This window comes from Apteryx mantelli, chromosome 28, assembly GCF_036417845.1.
Source record: "Apteryx mantelli isolate bAptMan1 chromosome 28, bAptMan1.hap1, whole genome shotgun sequence".
Classification (NCBI taxonomy): Eukaryota; Metazoa; Chordata; class Aves; order Apterygiformes; family Apterygidae; genus Apteryx; species Apteryx mantelli.
In genome coordinates this window covers 4,673,515-4,699,225 of record NC_090005.1, presented here as the reverse complement: position 1 = coordinate 4,699,225, position 25,711 = coordinate 4,673,515, and the positions used below count along the sequence as shown (strand labels likewise).

Here is a 25,711-nt window from a genome sequence, read left to right as displayed (position 1 = left end):
ATGTGGCAGCTTACGCCCGTGCTGGGCAGCGAGTCTCTGGCAGGGAAAGCCGTGAAAGGACAGGGCTGGCTTTCGCTCACGCTCTCCGCAAAGCCTGGGGAGGTTCAAGTAACCTGTAAAGGACAAAACGCAGACGAGAGCTTGAGCAACAGGGCACCGAGTGCAGGAGCGGGCAGCCGGGAGCTGGTTCCCCATCAGGCCAGGGTGTTCACGGCTTGTGCAAATCCCCCCGGAGCCGCCGCTTTCCCAGCTCGTTTCCCCGCAGCAGCATGGCTGGGGCCGACGGGAGGGGAAGAAACCTTTGCCTCTGTCCGGGGCATTTGCCACCCCGACATCAAGCTCAGGCGCAGCTCGTGTCACCTCCCACGGCGTTTAAGCTGCAAGGCCAGGCACTGAGGCAGCTGCAGAGCGGTCGGTCCCCTGTCCTGCGCTGCTACTGGGCTGCTGAATGGGGACGAGGAAAGCGATGATTTTTAAAGGCTGAGACAAAACTCTGAGCCCGGTAAAAGAAGCTGTTAGGGTTTTTTTGTTTGTTTTCTTGAGGGAGATTTTTTTTTTTTCCCCCTCTTTAGTGATTTTAGCTCATTTACAAACCCTGCAAAGAGCCACCGGTTCCGCTCATCCGCACTCCCCCTCTAGTTGTAGCTGCCTTGATCCGTGTTGCTGCTCCGTGCCAAGACCTCTCTCTGCGTCTGGAAGGAGAACAGGCTCTGCCAGGCTGGAGCAGGCAGCGATTAGGACAAGCACATCCAGTTAACGCTTGAAAACCTGCTCAGGTAGGCAAACCATCTTGGCCCCTCTTGGGAGGAAACCTTTTGCCCCAAAAACCCGCTGCAAAGGGCCAGCAGCTCCGGCTGGCAAGCGCTTTCAGGCTGTGCTTCACCTGCGCTGATCAGCACCGGCTCCACTAGAAATCATGTCCTCCTCCCATTTCCAAGATCCCAGCCAGCGGGTCTCCGCTCTCATCCAGTGCATTGGCAAGGAGACACGGGATACGGCATGGCTCTGCGGGACCAGCCCGGTGGGAAGCCCTCTGCGGCACGCGCACCCGGAGCAGCGTTTCTTTGCTGCTCCATCCCCTGGGTGCCATCTGGAGCAGTCACAACATGGAAGCTGTTCTCAGCTCCATTTATACGTCTGCCTGACATCTCTCTTGCTGTCAAAACCGGCTTCCCAAGGCAGTAAATAGTTGTTTGGAAAAGAGTAAGTGGGTGCTAAGCTTGTCTCCATGGCTGAATAAATCCTGCTAATGCTTTGGTAAGGCTCAGAGGATTGCTAGGTGCACCAACAAGAGGAGCCAGTGTTTATACTGCTAAAGGGCATGGGGAGAACTGTCTCCTCCCCACCCGGAGCGATTTAGAAGGTAAATGGCACCGGGGAAGGGCGATCGGGCACCGGGGACTAGCCTGGCTGATGCGGAAGGAGGAAGCTGTTCGTTTTATTGGCTCGACACAAGAGGCATCTTAGCCCAAAACCCTGAGGAGCTGGGAGCTTTCTCTTAAGTAGAGGAGCAGCTTTTCCTGCCTCCAGGCTCAGGTTGGATTTTCCCAAGGAAACTGGAAGCCTTTGTATTTCGGGGCCAGGCTGCGCCATTCAAACCAGTGAGCAGCAACCTTTCTTCAAAGCAGCTTGGTCCGTCCTCCTGGGGCAGGGCCCTGGGCAAGAGAAATGGGTTTCAGCCTCATCCACTCTCAGCACCCATCCATGGGCAGCAGGGACGAGCCCACGTCACCGCCTCACCCTTGTTGCCCCTCCACCCCGACAGCGCGTGCTGCCCCCCAGCGCCGCTGCTTTCGCACCCCCAGCACCACCCCCTCGGCACGCACAGCGGGTGGGACGCTCGCACCGCGTTTCTGGCCCCTGCCGCGGCAGCTCTGCTTGCCTGGCCATGCGAGGGCTTGTGCTCAGTCATGTGTGATGTCTTGACAGTCTTCCCCGTAAATGCAAAGAACTGCTAAGCCCAAGCGGCTTGCTGCTCCACGGGCTTTTGCAAAGATGTTTCCAGCTAGAGGAGAAAGTGGGTAGTTGCTCTGGTAGAATGCTGTGTGTTTTGCAAATTGTGGTTTCCCCGAAACCGGTGGCAAAATGCAAACAGCAGACCCCCTTCCTTCCCCCATCTGCCTCCCTTGCAAGCCTTGAGTCTAACAGCTCTGTCCCTCTGCCTCCTTTCACTCGCAATTGCTTTCCTCGGTTTTAGTTTCCCCAGACTCCTGCAAAGGCCACGCAGTCGGCTCAGCAGAGACTTGCAGGCCATGTGGCTTTCTCCAGCTTTCCTACCATGCTGATGGCAGCACCATGACTACCATCTCCGAAAGCCACCACTTACTTGCAGAGGCACTCAGTCACTCCTTCCACGGAGGGCTTGCCAGCATTGAAAAACTTATTGCAATTGCTACCGGAAACCATAATTCAGCAGCAGCTGTTCCAAAATAGCTCCCTGCACAGAGAGTCGATTCCTTTCGATCGCAGACGACCTGCCTAGCCATCCAGGAGCTGCTCTGGAGGAGCTCACATCGATGAGCTGTGAGCTCTGCTCAGTGTTTCCCCTATAGACAAGCCCTTCCGAAAGAAGGCTTCAGCCAGACCCGATTGACTGCGTATCAGCTCTCCTTAAGGACACGTATTAACATCTTCCCCCTCGACAGCTTACAAGGCTGTGATTTTAATAGGGTATTGAAAATCTGAGTGTGGTGTCGGGTTCATCGTGTTTCCTCTGCCTGCTCTCAGGATGCGAAGATGCTAAAACTGAAAGTGTTGATTAAACTGCTAAATAGCACGAGCTCCAAGGACAGGCAGGGGCCGCGCGGGGCTGGGTGCAGGGTGCTCGGGGCAGGAGGGGACCGACGGGTGGGAAGCAGAGCGGAGAGCATCGGTCCCGGTAGCGGCGCGCGGGGAAGCTGCGTCTTGCATGCGTGACCCTGCCTGTGCTCTGCTCTCTCCCGTGTGCAGGCGTTTCTCTTCTGGGGTGGCCCGGCTGCAGCCTCCATCCAAGAGCAATACTGCGAGAGCCTGCCTCCTGTGAGCAACCACACGGGTGAGTGCGCCGCTGTCCCCCCGTCGTCCCTCGCCGGGCCGGGGGTGTCCTGCCAGCGGGGACGGGCCAGCCCAGCATCCGGAGGGCTGGAGGAGGTGGCGATGGGGCACCTCTGGGCCGATCTGTGGCTGCCTGGCTCCTTTTTCGGGGGTGTCGTGTGTTGGGGTGTGCCAGGGTGACTGCCGAGGCAGGCGAAAGCTGCAAAGCTCAGGAAATCTAAAAATAATGAAAAATAGATGCCTGTCAGGCTGCGCTCGAGGGGGAAGTGGGGGGGGGGGGAGAGAGAGCTCTGCCCGCCACCTGCTCCTGTGCTGTCTGTGCTGTGCCGTGCCCAGGACGCGAGGAGTCAAAACGGTCCTTGGGACCAACTTCCCTGTGCAAAGCCAGGACCTTCGTCCCCTACATCCATCCCACTTCTGCCATCCCCCCTGCCCAGCGGTGATGGCCGGAGGCTGCGGGTCTCTTGGTCGCTGCTTTTCCCAGCCCCTGAGACCACATCACAGCCACGATGCTCCCAGGGCTCGGCCACCCTCCATCCCACAGCTTCACCACGTCTGCTGCTAAGCACTTTTGGAGAGAGCTGACACCCTTCTGCCCACCACCAACCGTGAGGGGTTTGGGGGACAGGGCAGTGGGCAAGGGCTGGCTTGGCCGTGCAGGGTTGTGGGGAGCTTGCTCATATTCAACACCTGTACATGGGTTTACACCCAACCGGGTCAGGTTCAAGACACGTTTGTGCCAAAACTGGCTTTGGTCTATATCCAAGATGCTATTTAGATGTCACCTCAGCTGCGACAGGTCTGGTTTCATGACAGGTTTGGAGGGGGAAGGTGGCTGAGGGAGAGGAGAGGAGCTCACAGGGATGAGGAGGAAAGTCCTCCTTGGCACAGGGATGCTGGAGAATTTGTTTTTCCTCTCTTGAATGAAGACTAGAGCAGCCTCTGAGCAATTGCCCGGCTTGCCCCAGTCCCTGCTAATCGGAGCAGCTCACTCCATCAGGGTGATGGATGGCCTCGGAGGCCCCGCGCTGACGGATGGCTCCCCACCACACAGCTCCCATTAGCAACAGCTTTAAAAACTCCTTTTTTAAAAATTACAGATTGCCAGCAGCTCATTCACTTCCTCACCAACTGGCAGAGCCCCGGGGCACCACGGGTCCTGGGAGGAGGTGGGTGCTCAGCCCAGCGAGGGGCAGCCCCAGGCCTGCCCACCCGGCTTGGGGGCACCCGCGTTTTCGGAGCTGTCGCTCCAGCCCTGGCTGGAGACAGCAGGATCCACCACGGCTGCCAAGGCTGCTTGGGGGAGCCACACGGTCACGGGGAAGGAGGGCTGCCAAGATATTGCCAAAAAAGCTCGCTCTCAGCCCAAGCGCTGCATGGCATCACCAGAAACCATCATCATCACCACCATCATCAGAAACCGGAGGTGGAAAGCCCTGGTAATGGGAATATCCCCATATTGTTGGCCTGGGCACTGTGCAGACAAGGACCCTGGTCATCCCTCATTTGTTTTGCTCCCTGAAGGTTTCATGACTCTGCGCGGCGAGGTGTTGCTTGTCTCTGGCCACATTAGGCTGTGATAAACGGCACCGGGTCTCTTCCTACTCACCGTCCCTGGTGCAACGTGTGCCCTGCTTTGCGGGCTCATGATCCACAGAAGGGGAGAGAGCAGTGCCCGGCCCTCCCGCGATGCACGGGCCTCCTCGCCGCGTGAGCTGGGGGTGGATGGACAGGAGGAGGGAGCAGACAATTCCCAGAGCCTCTTCTCAGCTGCACCCGGTGGCAGCTGAGCCGGTGCCGGTCTGGCTTGGCTCATAGCCTTCGCCACCCCCTGCGAAACTCTCCTGAGCTCTGGAGGAGAGGGCAGAGAGCAGGAACTTCTGATGGCGCGTTTCTGATGGTGGCATGGCTTTGCTGACGGATGCACGCCTGTGAGCATGGCTGCCCTCAGGCAAGGGGTGCTGATTTTTGCAAGGGTTGGCTTTTGGTCAGGAGGGATTTACCAGTGCCAAATCAAGGGGGAATTTGGTGCACCTCAGCTCCCATCACTCCAGGATGTCGGGAGCACAATATCGCCAGAGTTCAGATTTGTAACATCTCCAGAGCCTCCCCCCATCTGACCTGTCAGTCTCGAGTAACTTGTCAGATTTGGGATGGGGCTGGAGCATCCGCAAGCAGCCTTGGCTCTAGGGAGGTTAGAGCAAGAGGTACAAAGATGAAACTAATTATACGTGTTGCTTGGTAAGCATAGCTCAGCGTCAGCCCACATCCGTTTAAGCCTTGCCTGTTTCGGGCAGCGATTCCTAGGGAGGGATATTTGCAAAATTGGAAAGTTGGTTTTGAGGCTATTTAAAAGGGAGAGTTGTTAGAACGACGCTAATGAGAATTGCAGCAAGGCTGTGAGACTTAATTTGTTAATGTCTGGGTAACCCTTGGGAAGCAGCACGTGCTAACAACATGAGGCCCACTGGTCCTCAAGCCAGCGTCTCGGTAAGGTGCCAGCTGAGTGCACCAAGCAGCCCTGCCATTTGGCAGATCGCAGCATTCCTCCTCCGAAAAATAACCCAGTGTGGGGTTTCTTCCTCTCTCACATCACCAGTCACCTCATCATCTGATCTCTCACTTTTTAACAAGGATGCGAGGCTGGACAGTGCGAGCAGTGCAGTCTGTGCAAAGCTCCCTTTGCAGGAGCCCTGCTTCTCACCAGGGAGCCAGCACGGCCCCACGGCTCATGCACTGAGCTGGTAAGGTCTCTGCTCACAGCAGTGCAGTGGAGAGAGACCCAAGGTGATGCTCACTGGGTGCTGCAAGCACGGGGCCCCATGCAAAACCTGGGAGCAGGGCAGCTGAGCCCCAGGCAGGACTGCTCCGTTCACCGGTGCTGCCCTCTCGTCCGCAGAGATTTACCGTCGTCCTCTACACCCAACTGTCCCCAACACAAGGCTATGTCCCTTGATGTTCAGCCTTGTCCAGACTCCCTGCCTGGGGTGTTGGCCTGACCTGATATTTCAGGTACGTATCAAAAATACCTCTTGGTGGGCCTCCTGATTCTGGGACATCTGGGTGTCCACACACACAGCCAGGGCGCTCCAGCAGAAACGTTGTTGTCCTCAGTAGCACTACGTATTTATTCCTCCAGACAGAATTCCTATCAGGCTAGACTTGAGGTCAAAATGGTGCGTTGGTAATGGTGGGTCAGCCGCACCACCCCCAAACATTTGTAACCCAATAAATTAGGCTTAATTAAGCTTAATTTAAAAGAAACGTAGGAAAGATCAGCATCCCTTGTCCTGGGTGGAAAGGCACCTGTCCCAAGGACTCCCAGCTTATAGATTGCCTCAGACAGCGAATTTGTATTTCTGATGATTTATGCTCTCTGGGGATGTGGGAGCAGCTGCTTCTCCCCTCGCCCTGCCAGGAAGCTGTTTGGGGAGGGACAAGGTTATTTCGCCTGCTGGGGCAAAGCATCCAACCCTGGCTGCATGACCGTTTCCTGTCATGGCACTCTTCTGGGGAAGGAAAGGGAAATCTGAGCAGGTGGAAAAGCCTCTTTCTAATTAATAGATGATGCTTTCGCAAGCAGCCCAGCAGAAGCCACTCAAGTGGAGTGAGCACGTGCGGGGTTATTTTGCCATTCACAGCATCCAAGCTTGGATCAGCCCAAGGAGTTGGCACCCAATTACTACTAGCCCTGGCCGGCAGTCTTTGCTACTTTAGGCTGTTCTGCTTTTTACCTGTGATTATTCTCAATAAACTGGTGTCCTCAATCATGTGTGTGTCCCCTGGAGAGAGGAGGGAGCCCAGCTGCTTCCTTCCCAGGAAACAGAGGGAGGAATGGTCCTTCTCTCCGGACACAGGATGGGAATTGGGAAGCCACCGGAGGGCTCTCCATGCTCCCGAGCTCCTGCCCATCTTCTCATGGTGGTCTCATGGCTGTAGTCGAGGCCACCCAGCTCAGATACAGGTCCAAAAGCGGTGGCTGGGACAAAGGGAACAAAACCAGGGCCGCTACAGAGAGAGGAATAAACCACCCATGTGCGTGACAGACTATTGCTGTCATGTAACCGGAGCCAGCCCTAAAGCAAAGCCATTTCGATACTCCCTTGTACTGAGACAGAGCCATGCTAATGAGAGCAGTCGCCAATTAAGGAATGATGAAGCAGCTTCTTCCTAAATGTTGCCTCCTCCCGTTTCACCAGCTGGGCAGACCAGCAAGGACTGAAATTGCTGTTTGCCCCAGAAAAGGCTCTGCTGGCAAAACGTGCTGGGAGATGGGTCCGGCTTGAGGACCAACCTGGGACCTTGCCCGGGGACAGCAGTGGTGGAGCATCCCCACTTGTCAGGTCTGCTCCCTCCAGCCCACCCGAGGGTCAGCATTTGCTGAAGTTTTCCTCAGCACAGGTGGCCTCCCAAGACTGACCTAAAGCAAAGGAAAATGACAACAAAGTGACATTAGAATTGAAATATCTTTTTTTAAAAAACTGGAGGGGGTTTTGATGGGGAAAAGAGGATGTACTTTTGTATTTAAAGCAAGCAAGTTGGGTCAGCGCAGACCGTAATGAAATGCTGCAGTGGAGAAAAACATGAGCGCTGTGAAGGGTCTGAGTATCTCCTTTGGGTGGGCTTTACCAGACAGTCTTGGAAACACGTTTCACACAGCGTGACAGTTTGACCACGAGCCTTTCCACCAGCTTCAGCCCAGCTCCCCAAGCCGCTGACATCGCTCCAGCGGGCCCTTCTCGTGCCGCTGCGTTTTCATTCACTCATTGACTCCCCTGGGGAGAGACTGGAATTGAAATTCATAAAGGTCAAATTAACAACAGCAGCGTCTCTCTTCCCTTCAGTCTCGCTGGCATCTCTCCCACCAACACAGAAATACCAGAAAGGAGCCGAGCAGGGGTAAAGAGACAAGCAGTGAAACCTGGCAGGGACTCAGCACTGAGGGGGCACAGCAAGATGGGAGCATGTTGGGGCGCTGATGAATTTGAACTTGCCTGTGTGGCAAAATCATAGTGCTTTAAGTATTGATAAAGCCATTTTACTTCATCATCTGGCAAACAGGGATGTCAATAGAAGCTTGCTTCTATTCATAGGTTTTTCTTGTAGCTGGAAGAGGGAGGAAGGTGATGGTTTGAGATTTTCTGGTAGGAAAAATTGTAACAGCATCCTGGCACACCTCAGTGCGAAAGGCAACTACAGCACTTAGACTGCAATTTGGACTGGATGCAGCAAAATCATTGCCAGCTACCCTGGAAAACTCAGTTTTAGCCAAATTGGAGGTCTCTGCCAGGATATCTCTGGTAGTGAGCTCACCCACCAGCAAAGCCCAAGCTACACCAGGGAATAAACCACTGGCTGCTCCCCTTGGTAATAACACAACTCCAATCACATGACATGTTGTGTCAGGACAACAAGATATGCCTAAAAAACAACCCACAGTGTTATATATTCCAGGGGCACATAAGCCATACATGGATCAATCTTAAGTGATGACATTGCACAGATACATCAAATGCTGATGGCAAAAGATAGGATTGCTGTCTCTGATTTATCCTTCTCCAGAATAGCTAAAAAGATCCAAGGAGACAGTCAGCGATGATGAGTAGCCACAAATAGAAAATTCATTGAGAGGACATTTTGCTAACAGAACACTTCATTAGCCTATGTAAATATTTTTCATTGAGGAACATAGAACCTGGGGATTTTTTTAAGGACTGGACACTCACACAGAGAGACCAACAGAAACATCCAAAGCCACCAAAAGCTGCACTGAAGATAGGACATGGGAAAGGATCTAGGTACTCCGAGACAACCACAGCCACTCCCAGCCAGACTGGCTGTCCAGCCCCAGCCTCAGAGGGAAGCAAAACAGCTTGACCACTCAGCTTCAGCCCCCTGTTAAGGTAAATTTTCCCCAGGTACAATTTCTCTTAATACCTTGAGCTGTTACCCATAGGTATTTAGCACCTGAGCACAGCAAGGGATCACACACAACTGGGGATGGAGCTGCTGCACCTGCACTCCCATGAGCCACCCTTCTGGGTGCAACAGAGCCCTTAAATAAGACCATCCCCACCCAAAGGTGCTTTTACTAGGGCAACAAGTTGTGTGAAATAGCACCTTCTGCCCTGCCAGAGCAATAGTAGGTGCCCAGGAGAGACAGATGACCTTTTATAGCCCCAGCTGTCCCTCCAGGCACTGGCTGTGGGGAGTATATTTTGATTAGACGTGGAGCTGAAGCTCTGATTACCAAATGCAAATGCTCCAGAAGTGACTCCCACGGGGAGCCAAAGGCCCTGGCTGCAGCCTGCTCGAAGCGCACCGACAGCAATGCAATCACGGAGGTGATCAGCTATGGATGGGGATAATTGTACTTGAGTAAGAGCTCAGGACTGCTAGAGATATGAGCTAACACATTTTGGCTGTTACTCAGCCTCCTGAGATGCCTTAGATAAATAACCCTGTCACTCCCAACCATGGGAATGAGCCTGTGATTCAGATTTTGATTGTCTTTTCTAGCCCCCATTGAAATGCACGCTGGGAGAGATGCTTCATGCTTTGAGCAGTTGTCGGTGGGGATGCGGCAGTGCGCTGAGATGCTGGGCTTGTGCAAAGCCTTGCCCCTTGCATCTGTGTGAGATGGAGATGTGTTTGCCAGCACAGCTGTATTGGTGCGACCTTTACTTTAGTCCTCTTCATACCATCCTAGCAGTGGTTTGATGATACAAAAAAGCTTCAGACCTCCTGGCCCCAGCTGGAAAGCACTGCAGCTACGTGTCTGGTGGTGCTGGCCCAGGAGAAACACATTCGGCCCTCTTTAAATTTGCTCAGACCTTTTGGCAGATCAGCTGGAACTGGTGAGCTGTACCCTGCCAGGCTTCGTGCATCTGCATTGCTTTAGCTCAGACCCCTCGCAGGGTCCTTGATGAGCAGCGGAGGCAGCTTGGAGAAGCCCGTCCTGTAGAAACAAGAGAGAAGTTTGCCGTGATAACAAGAAAACCCAATATTATCCTCATGCAGTCTGTTGCTGTAGTTATTGTGATATAGTTATTGTGATATAGTTGTGTAGGGTTAATTCCCAGGACAGGCACTCTTTCTCCAGAGTAAAGGAAATACTTTATATCGCTTTAAAGCAGTCAAAACTGAACTGAAGAAAACTGGGTGGGAAGGGACTTGACTTCCTCTGTTCCACGCTCCCTGTCTCAAAGCAGGACTAGCTCCCTCCTACCCCAAATGTGCTGTCCCTGTGTGGGAGGGAGCCAGATCTGGGGGATGGGGTGCATGTAGGAAACCCATCGACCTTTCTGGATGCAACGCTGCAAAGAACATAACTGTGTCTGTACAGCAAACGGGGCTGAGAAAGCCAGAGCAGGCGCCTGCAGAACCTGGGAGAATAATCCCTCTGCAAATACGGACGGGCTGAGAAGCAGACACGAATGCATTTAGCATCGATACATATCATTTCCATGCTAAACAGCACTCCAAATACTGGGAGCTGTGTGCTGCTGAGGAGCAGCTGAAGCAGGCGGTCGTGATGGGCAAACGGGATGTTGCAGCCCTCGTGGCCCTCTTCTCCTCTGCTATTTTACTTAACCCTTCCCCAACAGCTGATTTTTTTTATTCCTCCCCCACCTTCCCTGCATTTTGGAGAGAGCAGCTTTCCTTCATAGAGCATTTCTTGGCATGAGCCTGGGAGAAACATTACAGCCACCCGCCAGATTAGAAACCGGATGGACAGACCCCAAATCAGTCTCCAGCAGCACCCAGGCGAAGCCTGCTCACTCCCATCGCTGCCTCCAGCCCTGGGTCTCACCCAAACCCACGGGGCGAGGAGAGGGCTGAGGTCCTAGTGGCACCACTGCCCCGTTGTCCCGCTCCATCTTCCCTTCCCGCAGAGGTTCTGTGGTGGCAAAGGGATTGTGAGACCCGTCCTCTCCGTTTTTAATCCCATGGGTGGCCGTGACACTTCAATCAAGGTGCCCCACAGCATTAAATTGAGGGCCTTGGGGTAATGTGGAGATATTATACCCAACCTTTAGTAGCTGTATAACAGAACGTTGCCACCTTCGTCTGCCAACATAATTTCCACAAAGTTATCTTGGTTTTGGTTGTTAGTGATGCTGCTGTTGCTTGTTCTCTACTGGTTGAGCGTACCATTGCTGTCAGTCTCCGGCTCTGCTGATCTTTAATTGCTTGGTCTTCCTGCTTGTCCCCACTGAGTAGTCTGTGCCACAGCACAGCCCCTTGGATGCAAGTAGGGAAACTGAGGCACGGGGCAGCCCGGAGAATGTGGACTTTGAACTTATCTCCACCGGTCACGGTGAAGGTTTTCACCAGCTCTGCACTAGCCCAGTTTTCTCTCGCGTCTGTGCTTCATGGGTTATTTCAAGTGAAGTGTTTCCTAATCTGGGTATTTATGTGGCATCTTGCCTGGGTGGATTCCCAGGTGGCTAATAGAGAGCATTCACACTTTAACTTTATCCTCAGTGGGAGTAATTACCAGTTCTCTCTTCTCTATCTGGCTACATATTACCATAAAATTTTAAACGTGGAGTTTGTTTTCTGATCCTCTGTTTCTGTGTCAGATTTGGGTCAAAACATCTAAAGAGCTCAACAATTGCTAATGGATGCAGATAAGCACAGGCATACACATGACACATGCGATTAAATGCATGGTGTTTCCTAAGAAATATAGCCTCAAAATACTTAACTTAAAGTGAAGGTTGCTACAGCAACATACACATTAGCAAAACTAAAAGCAAGGGTCATTGTTAAAATTAATTTCTCACTATAAGCTATCGGAGGGAGATGGTAGCACTCACCTCCCTCTGAATGATTCCCCAACGCACACACACCGGACTCCTTGGAAGTTGTTTTTTCTTGCAAGGGCGTTTGAAGAAAAAACTCATTTTCTTTTCACTGAAAATTTGCTCCAGGAATTTCCCAACAAATCAAGGAGCCCATTTTTCAGATTAACAGTGACAACAGATATCCCCCCATGAAAATCTTTATCATATCAATAAGGCAATATTTTGCTTTTTTTTTTTTTTTTTAGCTGGGTTTTAGCCAGCTCTATCCACAGGCAATCTCTGGAAAGGCTTTCAAATAATGTTCATTCTTAGAGGCCAGGTCAAGAGGAAATGCTGTGTTCTCACACCCAGAAGAGTTGTGAATTGAGGTGATTTGCCTCAGGAAATTTTTCTCAGCACTGGCAGCCCAGACATCTCCAGTATCCAGGAGGAGTTTGCACTGAACTCTGCCCCTTCCAAGGTCCCCTGCCCATCCATCTTCAGACTGCAGCTGCTTAATGACTGTGTTATGTTGATATTACATAGCTGTTGTGCTTCCTACCTCACTTTGAGACGTAGCTAAGACATATTTAGCTATGGTACATGTTGTTCTAAATTTATACAAAATATATGTAAAAAAAGACTGCAATCTGGCCCACCTAATGCCCACGTTAGTGCACTTGTATAGCTGGGAAAAGCACACAAGTCCTTCTTCCAGCAGCAGCAGACTGAGAGCTTTCTTCCTGGCAAAGGCTGGAAGAGATCAACACGAACAGTCAGGAAAGAAACCTCGCAATGGGGAGGTATGAGAGGATCAGAAGGGAAGAGGTCTCTGAAAAGCGTCCCACTGGCACCAGGCTGGCGTTACACCTGGGAAAGGGACAACCTGACTTACTGCTGGCTGCTGCCGAGCTGCACACCAAAGTCATGGTCAAGGAATAGCAGGGCAGGAGGACCAGAGCCGGAACCACAGGCTGACTCAGGAAGCCGTTAGAAACCCAGATTTGCACCAGACCAAGCTTCCTGGGCGCTTAGACAGGACCAGGATGGTAGGCAGGGCCAGGCTAGCTCAACATGCCCTTGGGGCATCTTGGCATGGAGCCTGTTTGGTGTCTGTCTTGAAGCTCTGCTGGGAGAAGAGCAGCCACCAACCCCTCAGCGCAGCAGGGACTCCAGCCTCAGCTGTCCCAGGACAAACCTGGGTCCTTCAACAGCCCAGAGGTAGTCCTGAGATCTCTGCTAACCCTCTGCCTTTCTCCTCCTCCAGGTCCCCAGTGCAACGCCTCAGTGGACTTGATCGGCACGTGTTGGCCCCGGAGCGCCGTAGGACAGCTGGTGGCTCGGCCCTGCCCTGAGTATTTCTACGGCGTGCGGTACAACACCACAAGTGAGATGGACACCACCAGCAGGGATGGGGATGCGGGTGGGCGAGGGATGGGGGGAGTTCAGAAAGAGCCACGTGCATTGGGGGATAGGGGTGCACAAGCAACAATAAGTCTCTGGAGACAGAGCTATTTGGGGGTGCTCCGTGTCATCTGACAACCCAGAAGAAAAAAAGCCATCGTATCCCAGACTTTGGGAGCTGCCTTTTACACACCAAAATGCTGGGTGTAAGCAGGGTTGTTTCACAGCAGTGCCTTTACAAGCAGGACCTCCTGGGCTTGCACCAGTGAAGGGGGAGAAGGCTGATGTCCCCATCTGAGGGATGGGGGAAGACAAGTATGCTTGCCCTGCTGTTGAAGGTGACACACAGGGCTGCATCTCCCAGTTGTGTGAGGACCAGGACCTTGTCCCCACAGGGGTCCCCAATGGCAGAGCCCATTGCAGTTTAGGCCCCCAGCCCTGCAAGAGCTTGTGCTCGTGGCTCATTCCTGCCTGCCACAGGTGATTGCGTTGTCACTGCAGGCAAGGCTGCCTTGGTCTGCCCAGCTGGGTAGGAGAGGACATGTTGAAGTCCAGGGAGTCAAAGGCACTCAGCCCTCAAAGCCATTCCTAGCACACGGTTGGGTTTCTGACCAAGTGCTGCTTTTTATGAAAGAAACATCTTGCTTCCTGCAGAAAACATCGAGATTTCTGTCCTGCACCTTTTTGTCCCAACGGCACATCATGCACAGATGGCTTTTGCTTTATGGTGCTTTCATGACATTGTAGGAGTCTCTTTGTATTAATCCATACTTGTGTCTGCCTAAGAGTCGTTCCCATCTCTGTCCCATCCATCACCTTGATGAGGCTCACAGTCTCTTCTGTTAATAGCAGAGCCCCAAAGTCACCCACGTGCTGGCATTCCCCCAGTGCTAATGCTAATCCGAGGCTGCTCTGGGCCTGTCACAGCCGCTCCTTCCCAATTAGCCTGGTGTCTCATCGTCCCGGGGAGACGGAGCTTGCCAGAGGCTGAGAAAGCTACTAATGCAGGGAGAAAAGCGCAAACTTCACGCTGTCATTGAAATAGCTGTCGCTGGATGGCAGATGATCACTCAAGCAAACTGCACAGAGGAAGGGAAAATGCGATTTGGATTCATGCCTCTCCCACTACATGTTGGTGTTCAGAGGCATTGGGGCTCCCAAGGGTCAGAGCTGGTGCTCTGGGAAACAGTCAGGTCTCTGGCTCCAGCCTGCTGAACCCCGCTTATCCTCCCAGTCCAAGTCTCCCTGGATGTGGTCTATAGCCATTTACATGGTTGCCAGCTTGACTAAGAAATTCAAACAGATGTGCTCTCAGTCCCTGTGGAGAGTTGCAAAGAGTCATTTCCTTTGGCAAAAACTTGGGACCATTCCCTGCCCTTTGGAAGCAGACCCTGTCCTTAAATCTCTTCGATCTGGGTATTGACTTCAGGTGAATCCCAAAAAAGTCAAACGAGGAACAGCTCCAGGCAACGACTGGTCTCGTGAATCTGCCCGAACCTGCAGCTGCTCGGAGACCAAGTCATGCTCTGAGTTGGCTTTAAGGAAAAAGACTCCACTGGCTTGACGTCAGACACCGGGATTATTAACGATCATCAGGTCGCATTTTTCATTTTCCCTGAAGGTTTGTGTCCAGCCCATGCGCCACACGCCGTTAACCCTTCAGTGTGCATCCTCTCTTGCAGACAATGGCTACAGGGAATGCCTCGCCAACGGGAGCTGGGCAGCGCGTGTCAACTACTCCCAGTGCCAGGAGATCCTCAGCGAAGAGGTAGGAGCCCGACTCAGCCGGGCTTGTGGCAGGAGGGTAAGGGGTAGGAAACAGTTTTGAAAGGCAGCAATGTCCAGGCCAGGAATGGTTCAAGGGAGCTGTGGGGCTGGGCATGCATCACTAAGTCTTTAGGGTCACACGCAGCATATAGCACCTCCCTCACTGCTCTGCATTTTCACTCCCTGGAGGAAAACAAAAAATCCTTCCCTGTTAAAAAGCCAGGAGGATTTGCAGTGTGAGGTCCCCTGAGCCCGTAGCCCTGCCGATAAGCATGCCCTCTAGCCCCAGCCCCGTCCTCTGCTTCACCAGCTCCCTCCCAACACAAGCACTCAGTGCAAACCCTGTCCCTGCCTACTGGCAGATGGCAATGAAATAAAGACGTTTAGGAAGCTGAAAGGGATTTAAAAAAAGAATGGGGACCAAGAATTACAAGACCCAGAGTAAGTCGAGCCACCCCTCAGAGCAGAGGAGAGGAGATACAGGCTGTTCATTTGCAGTTAATAGCCACCTCTGGTACTTAAGATGCTGATATCTCTTGCCAGGAATGGTTTTCTCACTCAGTTAATTGCTAATTCACAGGTTGGATGAGTGCCTAACAGCAGGACCAATCAATTAATTTAATTATCATACACGCCTTCCCGTGATCCCCTGCTCTCTCTGCCCAAATACACCCAAGTCTCTCAGCTGCCCCCAGGGCAAAGTGGAATGAACTGAGACATCAGATGTCATGTTTCCAGGCAGCTTGGCTGAATTAAAAGCAGGACTTCCCCAGACACGGGTCAGGGATGTCCCTGCACAGAGCAGGGCTGCTATAGGGGCAGCATCCACAGGCCTATTGCTAGCTGCTCGGGCATGAGTAGGACACGAGTCCTTTGCAAGCCCAGCTCTGGTTTGTACTTCTCCTTTCTGCTCCACTATCTCCTAATCCTCCCACATCACATGGGCAGTGGGCTCCAAGTGGTTTTTGAGTGCAGCTCTCAGAGCTGACATCATGATGGAATAGCTGAGTTTGCTATTCAGTTTGCTGGTGGTACCCAGAACCAGCACTGACCCCCTTCCCCATTGCTTTTGCCCCCCTGCAGAAGAAGAGCAAGCTGCACTACCACATTGCTGTCATCATCAACTACCTGGGGCACTGCGTCTCGCTGGGGGCCCTGCTGGTGGCCTTCGTCCTCTTCATGCGCCTGCGGTGAGCGACTCGACCTGCCGTGACCAAACCCCCTGCATGAGAGGGGGACGAGACTGGAGAGATCACCCCAAGGCCTTCGGGCAGGGGTTGGACCTGGAGCCCCTGTGTTTTGCCATATCCTCCCCTGTGGCTGTCACTTCCCAGCTGCCCTTCAGTCTGGGGGGATTGTGCCTAGCTCTGGGTTATATTCCTCCTGCTGTTTTGGGGTTATGGAGACAGAGAGGCCCTCCTTGGTCCTATTCGTCTCCTGGCATCGGTCCTGCCCACCTACCCCAGGGGTACAGGCACAGCCCCAATATCTCCCCTGCAAAGACATTCAGCTCCACAAACAACCCTGTTCCCCAAATGTGGCCGGCTCCTAGGCACTCACTGTGCTCTGATGGTCCCTTGTCCCTCCCCAGGAGCATCCGATGCCTGAGGAACATCATCCACTGGAACCTGATCACAGCCTTCATCCTGCGCAATGCCACATGGTTTGTGGTGCAGCTCACGATGAACCCAGAGGTGCACGAGAGCAATGTGGTAGGTGCAGCTCTGGTGGGCAGCCGGCTTGACCCTGGGGCCAGTCAGCTCGGGTATGGGGGGAGCTCAAGGATCCTATAGATGAGGCTGCATGCACAGCTTGAGGTGGAATAGGGCTGTCTGCTGGTTATAGTACAGCCTACTCTTATGGGAAACCTGGTTCAATTGCTCTGCTGGGGTCTGTGCCTGTCTGCCTCAGTTTCCCCACTGTAACACAGAGGCAATGTTGCCTCTTACCCCTTACCAGCAACAGAGACCCTCTGAAGAAGACACTGGGCTTTTCTTGACATGGCCCAGCTGGGAGCAGTGATGCTCTGAGGAGGGCCGCCCGTTCGTTCTCCCCCCGAGCAGCTCTGCTCTTCACCCTCCACATCTCCTCCTTACCCACCCATCCCCTTTGGCAGGTCTGGTGCCGCTTGGTCACAGCCGCCTACAATTACTTCCACGTCACCAACTTCTTCTGGATGTTCGGCGAGGGCTGCTACCTCCACACAGCCATCGTGCTCACCTACTCCACGGACAAGCTCCGCAAGTGGATGTTCATCTGCATCGGCTGGTGTAAGCACTGTCTCCCCTTTGTCCGCAGGGCGACGGAGTCTTTAGTGACAGGGGATGCTCATCCCCCGCTCCCTCCTCCAGCCCTTCTTGCATGGGCATAGCTGCAAAGGGCTGCCAGGAGCAGGAGGAGCCGCCCACATGCGGGACTTGAAGGGCCGTGTCGGCTCACCTGGAGGCTCGCTCCGTGTGAGCCCTGTGCTGGAAGATCACTACTACGGCATAACTTGGTCACCAGGTTGCACCCCTAAGGCTCACCTCTGTGTTCATTTACAGGTATCCCCTTTCCCATCATCGTCGCCTGGGCCATCGGGAAGCTGTACTACGACAACGAGAAGTAAGCCCCATCGCTATTCTCGTTTCTCATTCTCTTTTCCATTCCTGTTATCTAGAGATCAGTTGTGCAAGGAGCTGTACATGCAGAAGCAGTCCCAGTTCCTTCCTGGAAGGGCTGACACAAGGCAGGATACACAGAAGGGATGGAAAAAAGATGATATTCTTCCATCCGTTCTTTTATTCTAGCTCTAGGCTCTCTGTGGCACAAGCCCTACTTGCAGCTGCCTGCTCCTGCATTGTTTTCTCTTCAAAGGACAAATGAGATTTTAGGGGGGAAAAAGCTAGATTAAGCCAGAGCTCCTACAAAGTGTTTGCTAAATGGAGCAGGGATTTAATCTACCAGCAGAGCTATAAACTACCACCACCTGAGCCATTTTCACAGACACTTGCTAATGGAGGACTTAGCAGGAACCTGATGAGTTCATCATGCGTATTGTGAAGTTAAAAGCAGCCTGTTTAGACGAATGGCAGCTTGTCTTGTTTTTCAGTGTTAGTTTTGCCCGGTGATTTCAAAAGGCCTCTGCTACACACACTGGAGCAGCTCCAATTTAACAAAAATCCAAGCAAAGTACTCTTAGGACACAGATACCTGTGCGAGTTCCCGCAGGATTTGCTGGGGACGGTGCCTGCCCAGACCCACGCGCATGCAACATCATTTGACTGCCTTGTTTTCATTAATACTGATGCACTGTGCTTTTCATCCTGGGGCTGGACACCCCTTCCCAGGCGTGCTTGTTCCCATCTCTGAAGCTTGCAGAGAAAATCTATGCGTGGACAGGAATAAATCCAGGTCACTCACAATCCAGGCCTTTCTTCCCTAGGCCACAGCCTTCATTTAAGGTGTTTTCCCAATGTATTAAGGCTTTTCCAGATAGTTTGGGTGTTGCACTCGCTGCTGCTAGCTCAGTGCACATCCCTCCTGCTTTAGTTTAAGATCAGTGCAAAAGATGGGGGACTATCCTTGTGGTAGCACCTTACACGCAGGCTGAGCCCCAGAGGTAGTGCAACCGGCTCCTTTTCGGCACAGTGCCCACTTCTGCCCTTGGATCAGTGGACCCTAGGGCGTTATTCCTGATGTTCTCCAGCATGAGAAGAGGATCAGCCCTGGCGCAGATCCTGCATGGTCTGCTCCAATCCCTGCTCTCACGAAAGCCCTGGAAGGGAGCAGCTCCCACACTGCTGGCTTGTCCCCAGCGCCGCTTGTCCTTGCCTTGCAGGTGCTGGTTTGGGAAGAGAGCAGGAGTTTATACCGACTACATATACCAAGGTCCCATGATCCTGGTGCTTCTGGTAAGAGCAAAGACACCTTGCTGGCTAAAATAGGGTCTTTTCTGTCTGCACTTTGGATATGACTGTGGCTGAGCCGGGTTTTGCCCCTTCCCTTAGCGTTACCCCGCTGCAGCAGATTGTGCTGCCACGTCATAGCAATGCTGTCCCCTTGCATGCCCAGCTACCCTCAGCCAAGCTTGAGCAGATTTGGACACCTACCCCAAGATGAGAAATAGCGTGCCCCGCATCCCGCTGTCTGGAAAGGGAGCCTGGAGACCTTGCTCTGAGGGGGATGCTCCTGTCTGCAGACTCCCACAAGTACCCGGGTGAGTCCCTCCATGGCGCCCTGGCCGGGAAGTGATGCTCCAGCCCAGGCTCTACTCAGGTGCAGGTGAGCAAGTGCTTTGCTGAGGAGCAGCAGCAGACCAGGGACCCCAATCCTAGTCCCCATTGCTTTGCTCCTGGCCCTCAGCTGAGCAGTGATCCATAAACCACAGGTCAGATGGAGCATAACTTGCTGGGGCTTTGCCTTTCATGGAAGGGATGAGGAGGGGCTGCAAGATGGGGATGGAGGTGGCAGGTCCCCGCAGCAGCGGCAGAGATCTGACCTGAGTTTGCGGGGGAAAAGCCATGTGCGAGGTCCCACAGCTTTCCTTCCTTCCCTGCCCAGTGCTGAGGAAGCTCAAGGGGGTATTAATCACTGGTACCAGGCAGCATCCCCTCTGTCTCTCTGAGTAATTGGAGTTTGCTTCTCATTTCCCAGCCCGTCAGGTAGCCAGGCCACTTCTAATCTGTGTCGACTGCGCTCAGCTTACGCTGCTGCCTCCCCGTGCCCTCATTAGCCGAACGACAGCCAGGAGAGCTGCCAAGCACAGGGCCTGGCCAGCAGCTCCTTGCCACGCTGGCAGCCACTCTCCCCAAATCCCTTTAGCCTCTTATTCCTTCTTTCCCCCCCATTCTTCCCCTCTCACCCCTTTCTTTGCCTCTTGCTCTGTCTCACCCTTCTCCTTGTCTGCTCTGCTGTTCCCGCTCCCTCAAACAAAGTCCAAAGTCTTATTGCTCCAGTGATTTAAAAAAAAACAATAAATGCAGATGTCCTGTCCCAGTGCATGGGAGGCAATAGGTATCTCTGCAAGAAGCAGAGTCTCTCTGGGCCGTTTTAACTGCTTCTTGCCTTTGCGGCTCTCCAGCCTCAGTTCAGGTTTGAGAGGAGACTTTTCCAAGTAGCAATTTAGCTGCACTGCACAGCCCATTGCCTCTGCCGCTTGGGATGGGGGCAGGAAAGCACCGTGCAGATGGCAATGCTGCTCCAGCCGGTCCTGCCCTGGGGCTGTTCCCCTCCTGGAGGGTCTGCCAGGGCACACAGTGTGAGCTCTCCTCATCTGCTCCAGTGCAAAGACTGCCTGGTCTGCTCAGGAGACATTTAAAGTAAGCCAGCTGAAATTGCAGCTGAGGCCTGACGGACGACGTCTCCGGAGGAGCCTGCCGCCCTTCGGGGATTGCTAATGCTGCAGGGGCTCAGGGGAGCCAAGGGAAGAGGCAGCGTCCAGGCAGCAAACGCTAACGGGGTTCCCCCTTCCTTCCAGATCAACTTCATCTTTCTGTTCAACATCGTCCGAATCCTCATGACGAAGCTACGAGCCTCGACCACATCAGAGACAATCCAGTACAGGTAAGAGCGCAACCGGGAGATGGTGACTAGCAGCGTGCGGATTTTGGAGCTGGGGCACGGAGGGAGAGGCAGCTAAAAACATCTCAAATGCTTCTTGGAGACACCTGGCCATTGCAACTGGGGGTGTTTGGAAATTGTGGCCAGAGAGCGCTTTACACTAGAGGACACGAACAGCTGGATCCGCCTTTGGTGGAAGCAATTGGGAGCTGGACTCTTTGCAAAAGCCTCTCCTGATGGGATCTGATCAGCTCAGCAGAGTCGGACCTGCAAATCCTGGCACAGAGGTGAGAATTAAATTGCCGCTTGGCAGCAAAGCAAAGAACAAGGAAGGAGGAATGAATCGATGCAACCCCAAGCACCTGCTTGTGAGCCCGCAAGGAAAAGGCAGAAGTGTCACAAGCAAATGACAGGAAGATTTAACCCTTTCCTCCTGGGGAATATTTTGCAGACAGCTCAGAAGCTGCATGGTCAGAGCATCTCTCTGAAGCACCTGGAACAGGAAGACGCTTTGGTCTTCTGCAGAGCTTCCATTGGGGTCATTCTGCAAACAGCAATCAGTGAATATCTCTGTTGAGCTGCATATCGGGTAGAGTGAGGCAGGTTTGGGGTGGAGGGTGGTTTTGTTTGGGGTTTGGGGGTTTTTTGCTTTTTTTTTTCAGCTAAAGCCATAAAAGCTCAGATGCTGTTATTGAGAAATGCTAGCTCTTCTCATTGCAGGTTGTTGAGCTGGGTTGAACCATTCAACTGAAAAGAGAGAAACATAGGTCAGAGATTATTGAAATAAAACAGGCTGGCTGGCCCCCATAAGCAATTTTGAAAGACTTTTGATTTTCCAGCATTTTCCAGAGTTTGGGTGGGAAAGCTTTTCAGCTTTGGGCAGAAGAAGCTTTACATTTCCCAGAAACATTGTGTGGGACAGAAAACTTGGACAGTTTGGTAGATTATAAACTGTGCAGTCCTGCTTAAACCAGGCAGGGGATAGTGCTGGAGGACTCCTGTTCACATTAGGTCCCAGCCTTTGGGAGCAGCCCAGTTAAAAAGCTGGTGCATCCCCCACCACCACAGCTGCTGCCCTGGGGATGTTACCCCATGGGCAAGTCCTGTCCCTTATTTTTAATCTCAAATTCCTGGTTCTTGCTACACCCCTGTTTGCTAGCCTGAAGTCCCCTGGGATGTCGTGTCCCATGCCAAGAGCAGGATCCACCACATCAAACCATAGGCCTCTAAACTGGGAGAATTTCCAGTGAAGCTGCTCCTCCCCTAGCACTAGGTGTGGGGAGTCCCAGCCTTGTCATCTGCTTAGCTTAGTTAAGCTAAGCATGTCACAACTGTCCCCCTTTGAGGTGGATTTTCCACCCACTCTTTGCATCTCCCCTCCGAATCCGACTGGTTCCTCACTGGGCCTGGGGGCCACACTCCAGCAACCTCTCTGAGGCTACTCCAAACAGCCTGTGTCCGGCGGCAGTTACTGATCCTGGGCTGTCAACAGCGTTACAAGCCCTGGCTGCTCCCCAAGCCTCTGAGTTGCTCCTTGGAGCCAGCTCAGGCTCAATTATTTCCAGCTTCTCAGGTTTCTGTGCCATCTGCCAGTTTGTTTCGGTGAAAATATGGCTTTCCTCCAGGTCAGCAATACAGCCACAGACCAGCATGTGTCCCATGACTGGTGCCTGTAGGATCCCACCTCAAACCACTGGGAGATGATTTTTCCCTGGGCTAAGCTACAGTTGGGATCTGTGTGTTAACAGGAGTTTTTAGGAGAAAAGCGTTGACTTTGCATTGTTCTTCTTCCCTAATCAAAATGAATGAGATATCAAACCTAGATCCTTCCAGGAGTCTCTTGCCTCAGCACTATTACTTTTACAAACCAAACTTGTAATCTCATCAAGAAGAGAGATCAAATTAATTAGATGAGATCAGTTTTTCATAAACCCTTATTGATGGCTATGAATTATTTTACCCTCCTTAATTCTTTTTTAATCAAGTCTTGTAACAGCCAGGCAGTCATTTCACAAGAGCTCAAGGTCAGGTCTCCTCTATCTACCTCCCTTCCTGAATGGAGAAACCAAAGCATGAGATCCAAAATGCAAAGGCACCTTCAGACCCCATTGTATTTTACCTCGCAAGAGCTGGTCGGACTCTCTGAAGAGCTGCACACACACACCAGCCCAGCTGCTTCCAGCCTGCATGATCCAGAAACCATCATCAGAAATCACCTCCCTCCCAGCAAAGATGAGCCCAGCTCCACTCTGCCCTTGCCCAGCCACTGGTTTGCCTTGCCTTGACCAGCCCAACCAGTCAGCCCTGCCTGGGATGGGGATAGTCCCAGAGCAGGGGCTGCAGCTCAGCTCTATGTTTCCTCCCCAGAAAAGCTGTCAAGGCCACTCTGGTGCTGTTGCCTTTACTGGGAATCACCTACATGCTGTTCTTCGTCAACCCGGGCGAGGATGAGATCTCCAGGATCGTCTTCATCTACTTCAACTCCTTTCTGGAGTCCTTCCAGGTATGGTCCCTGGCACTAGTAGTGGTGTTGCCATCCCAGTCCCCCAAGGGATGTGGTGTCAGCCAGAAAACAGGCCCTCCCTCGCCCCACTCCTGCCACTTCATCCTTCCTGAAAGCAGGAGTGACCTCCCCAATCCCAGGGTTGCTCCAAGGTGGCCATGCTGATGCGAAGCCCCATGCGCTGGTGGTGACTCTGCCTCTCTTTTCCTTCTCTCTTCCAGGGCTTCTTTGTCTCAGTCTTCTACTGCTTCCTGAACAGCGAGGTGAGCATGGGGGCTGGGGACGCACGGCAGCCTCTCGGGACACGTACACGGTTCCTTGCATGCAGACACAAGCTCAGTTGGAGGCAGCTTGAGGGGCTCCTGCCTCTGAACTGGGTCTGGTGCATGGGCTCGGAGGGTGCTTGCACCCGAGCACATGGCACCTGGACTCCCCTGGTAGAGAAAAGGGGCTAGGACCCAAGTCCAGCATCAGGGACTAACATCTGGGGTGAGCCAGGGTCTCTTCAGCCTTGGAGAAACAAGTTCTCCAGCTGAAGATATTTCCAGCATCAAAGTCAGAGCTTTAACTCCGTCTGCAGCCATGTCCATGGGGAAGCCCCCACCACGAGCACTGCTGCTGGTAGGAGCCGGCAGAAAATGGGCTTTTATTTCTCATAGGAAATTTAGGAGGCTTTTGCAGCTCCTTGTGGTTTCATTTGCTTTTTGTGAGAATTGCCCACGAAAAGCCCTTCCAAAACAAACACAGCTGACAGCTTCCATGGCTTCACTGTTTGGAAAGCTGTCTCTATCTTTTAAACATTATTTCACTGAGGTTTATTTGTTGCGGCTTGCTCGGTTGCTTGGTTTGGTTTAACAGTAGACTCAGCCTCCAAAACCCAAGAAAATGAAGAATTTTTGCCACCTCTTTCCCATGAAGTGAATGGGGCTCAGCTCTGCAGAAATTTCTGCAAAAATGAAACATCTTGCAGAAATTATGTTTCCCTGTGTTTCCTCCTGAAAGCTTCTGTTTGCAGGAGGAAAATCCACATCCAAGAACGGTCCCTCTGGGAGATGGATCCATGTCCCCCTACCCCAGGCACTTTGTCCCTTGTGTAAATCCTTGGTGCACCCATGGGTACCAGGCACCCAACTCTCAAGCTCTGACCCAAAATACACGTAGAAAAAGAGCAAAGGAGGCAAGAGCGGAGGCACACTGTACCTTGGGGCCAATCGTTTGGGCAGCTCATTCCCCTGCCTCCTTGCAAATGCTCTCGCACCTTTGCTAGCTGTGAGGCTCAATGGCTGAGCACGATCAGTAGGAGCAGAGCCCAAGGGAAAGGAAACATAAAAAGCATTTTAAAGCCTCCAAAGAAGACACAGACCCCTCTTTGCATTATATTTCAAACTGATTTTCTTCAATAAGAGACAGATTTGATGTTGGCAGCGTTCTGACCTAATGGGCTCAGATGCGCTAATAACTTCTGACACTGCTGTTTCAGGGCCAGAGTTTTCTTGCCCAAATCTGCTTTTTTTTTTTCCCCAAAGCTGGCTGTTTTTAGGAGCTGCCTGCTGTCTGAGCCACCACCGTCCAGCGCCCACCTCCGGGGGGGGGGGGGGGGGGGGAGTCATCCCACATTGCAGTCAATGGAAAGGCATTTCTTCAATATTTACCTGCCGCACAAAGCACTTGTGCTGTCGTAGGCCAGAATTAATGTCGAAGAAATGCAACTAGTGTGGACTAGAAAAGCCATAAAACATTCCCAGCTGTCACTCATGTCCCTTCCAGCCCACTCCCAGCATCACACGCAGTGTCTGAGATATCGGCTCTTCTTTAGCGTGCGCCCGGCCAGATTTATCTCTCCCTCTCGTTTCCATTTCACACTCGGAGGCACTGGCAGTCAGGTTCATCTCTTGCCCTTCGAAGCAGAACTGCAAGGGCTGGATTTCGCAGGCATCACATCAAATAAAGCCGGGTGTCTTGGGACCTGATGGGGACTCCTGGGACCTTTCCCAAACTGCGAACCCAAGCTGAGCTGGTTTTTAGTGGTGTTTCTAGTCGAAAGGCTGAAGGCAAGGGTGGCCGGTGCCCGTGAGCAAAATCTGAGCTCACTTTTGTTCCTGGACCCTGAAAAGTGGGACCAGAGAGGAGGAACGGGGAGCAGGACGCCTGGGTCCCCATGGGATGGTGCCCTGAGCTGGTGGAGAGTTCTGGGCTCTCCTTTGCCGCAGGTAGATCACCCTGCTCTTTCTGTAGTCCCAGGGGTTTTGATGGAGGAAGGGGCCAAATCATTTGTGTGATCTGACCTCCAATGCACCATAATGCAATGTAACAGCAGCATTTGCTTCCCGCTACTTTTCACTTGTTGCATCAGATGAGCCACTTCGGTGCCTCAGTTTCCCCCAGAAAAACGGTGCAACCATCCCAATTACTGCTTCCCCTTGCAGCATCCGGAGGCTCGGTTAACATCGCTGCAGAGCGCACGGCACGCAGAGGAGGCGGTTTGGCGGCCATGCAGTTGCTAAACGTCCCCTCCCCTGCGTCTTGTCCCCAGGTCCGATCGGCCGTGCGGAAGCGGTGGCACCGGTGGCAGGACAAGCACTCCATCAGGGCCCGCGTGGCTCGGGCCATGTCCATCCCCACCTCGCCGACCCGCGTCAGCTTCCACAGCATCAAGCAGTCCACGGCCGTGTGA

General features: G+C 52.9%; 1 protein-coding gene across 1 annotated transcript; it reads left to right on the top strand.

Moving 5' to 3' along the window:
- On the top strand, positions 1 to 25,711 carry CRHR1 (corticotropin releasing hormone receptor 1). The gene is made up of 13 exons (XM_067311794.1): positions 1 to 108; positions 2,950 to 3,034; positions 13,090 to 13,209; positions 14,909 to 14,994; positions 16,077 to 16,183; positions 16,585 to 16,705; positions 17,110 to 17,263; positions 17,537 to 17,597; positions 18,814 to 18,886; positions 20,452 to 20,537; positions 22,902 to 23,037; positions 23,259 to 23,300; positions 25,571 to 25,711. The coding sequence occupies exons 1-13, from the start codon at positions 1 to 3 to the stop codon at positions 25,709 to 25,711; spliced, it is 1,320 nt and encodes a 439-aa protein (XP_067167895.1).

Excerpts from the sequence above, each read along its gene's own strand:
- CRHR1 (XM_067311794.1), top strand. The coding sequence starts at position 1 with ATGTGGCAGCTTACGCCCGTGCTGGGCAGCGAGTCTCTGGCAGGGAAA. Across the intron at positions 16,184-16,584 it reads GTCCTCTTCATGCGCCTGCG|GAGCATCCGATGCCTGAGGA; the intron begins GTGAGCGACTCG and ends GTCCCTCCCCAG. Across the intron at positions 23,301-25,570 it reads ACTGCTTCCTGAACAGCGAG|GTCCGATCGGCCGTGCGGAA; the intron begins GTGAGCATGGGG and ends TCTTGTCCCCAG.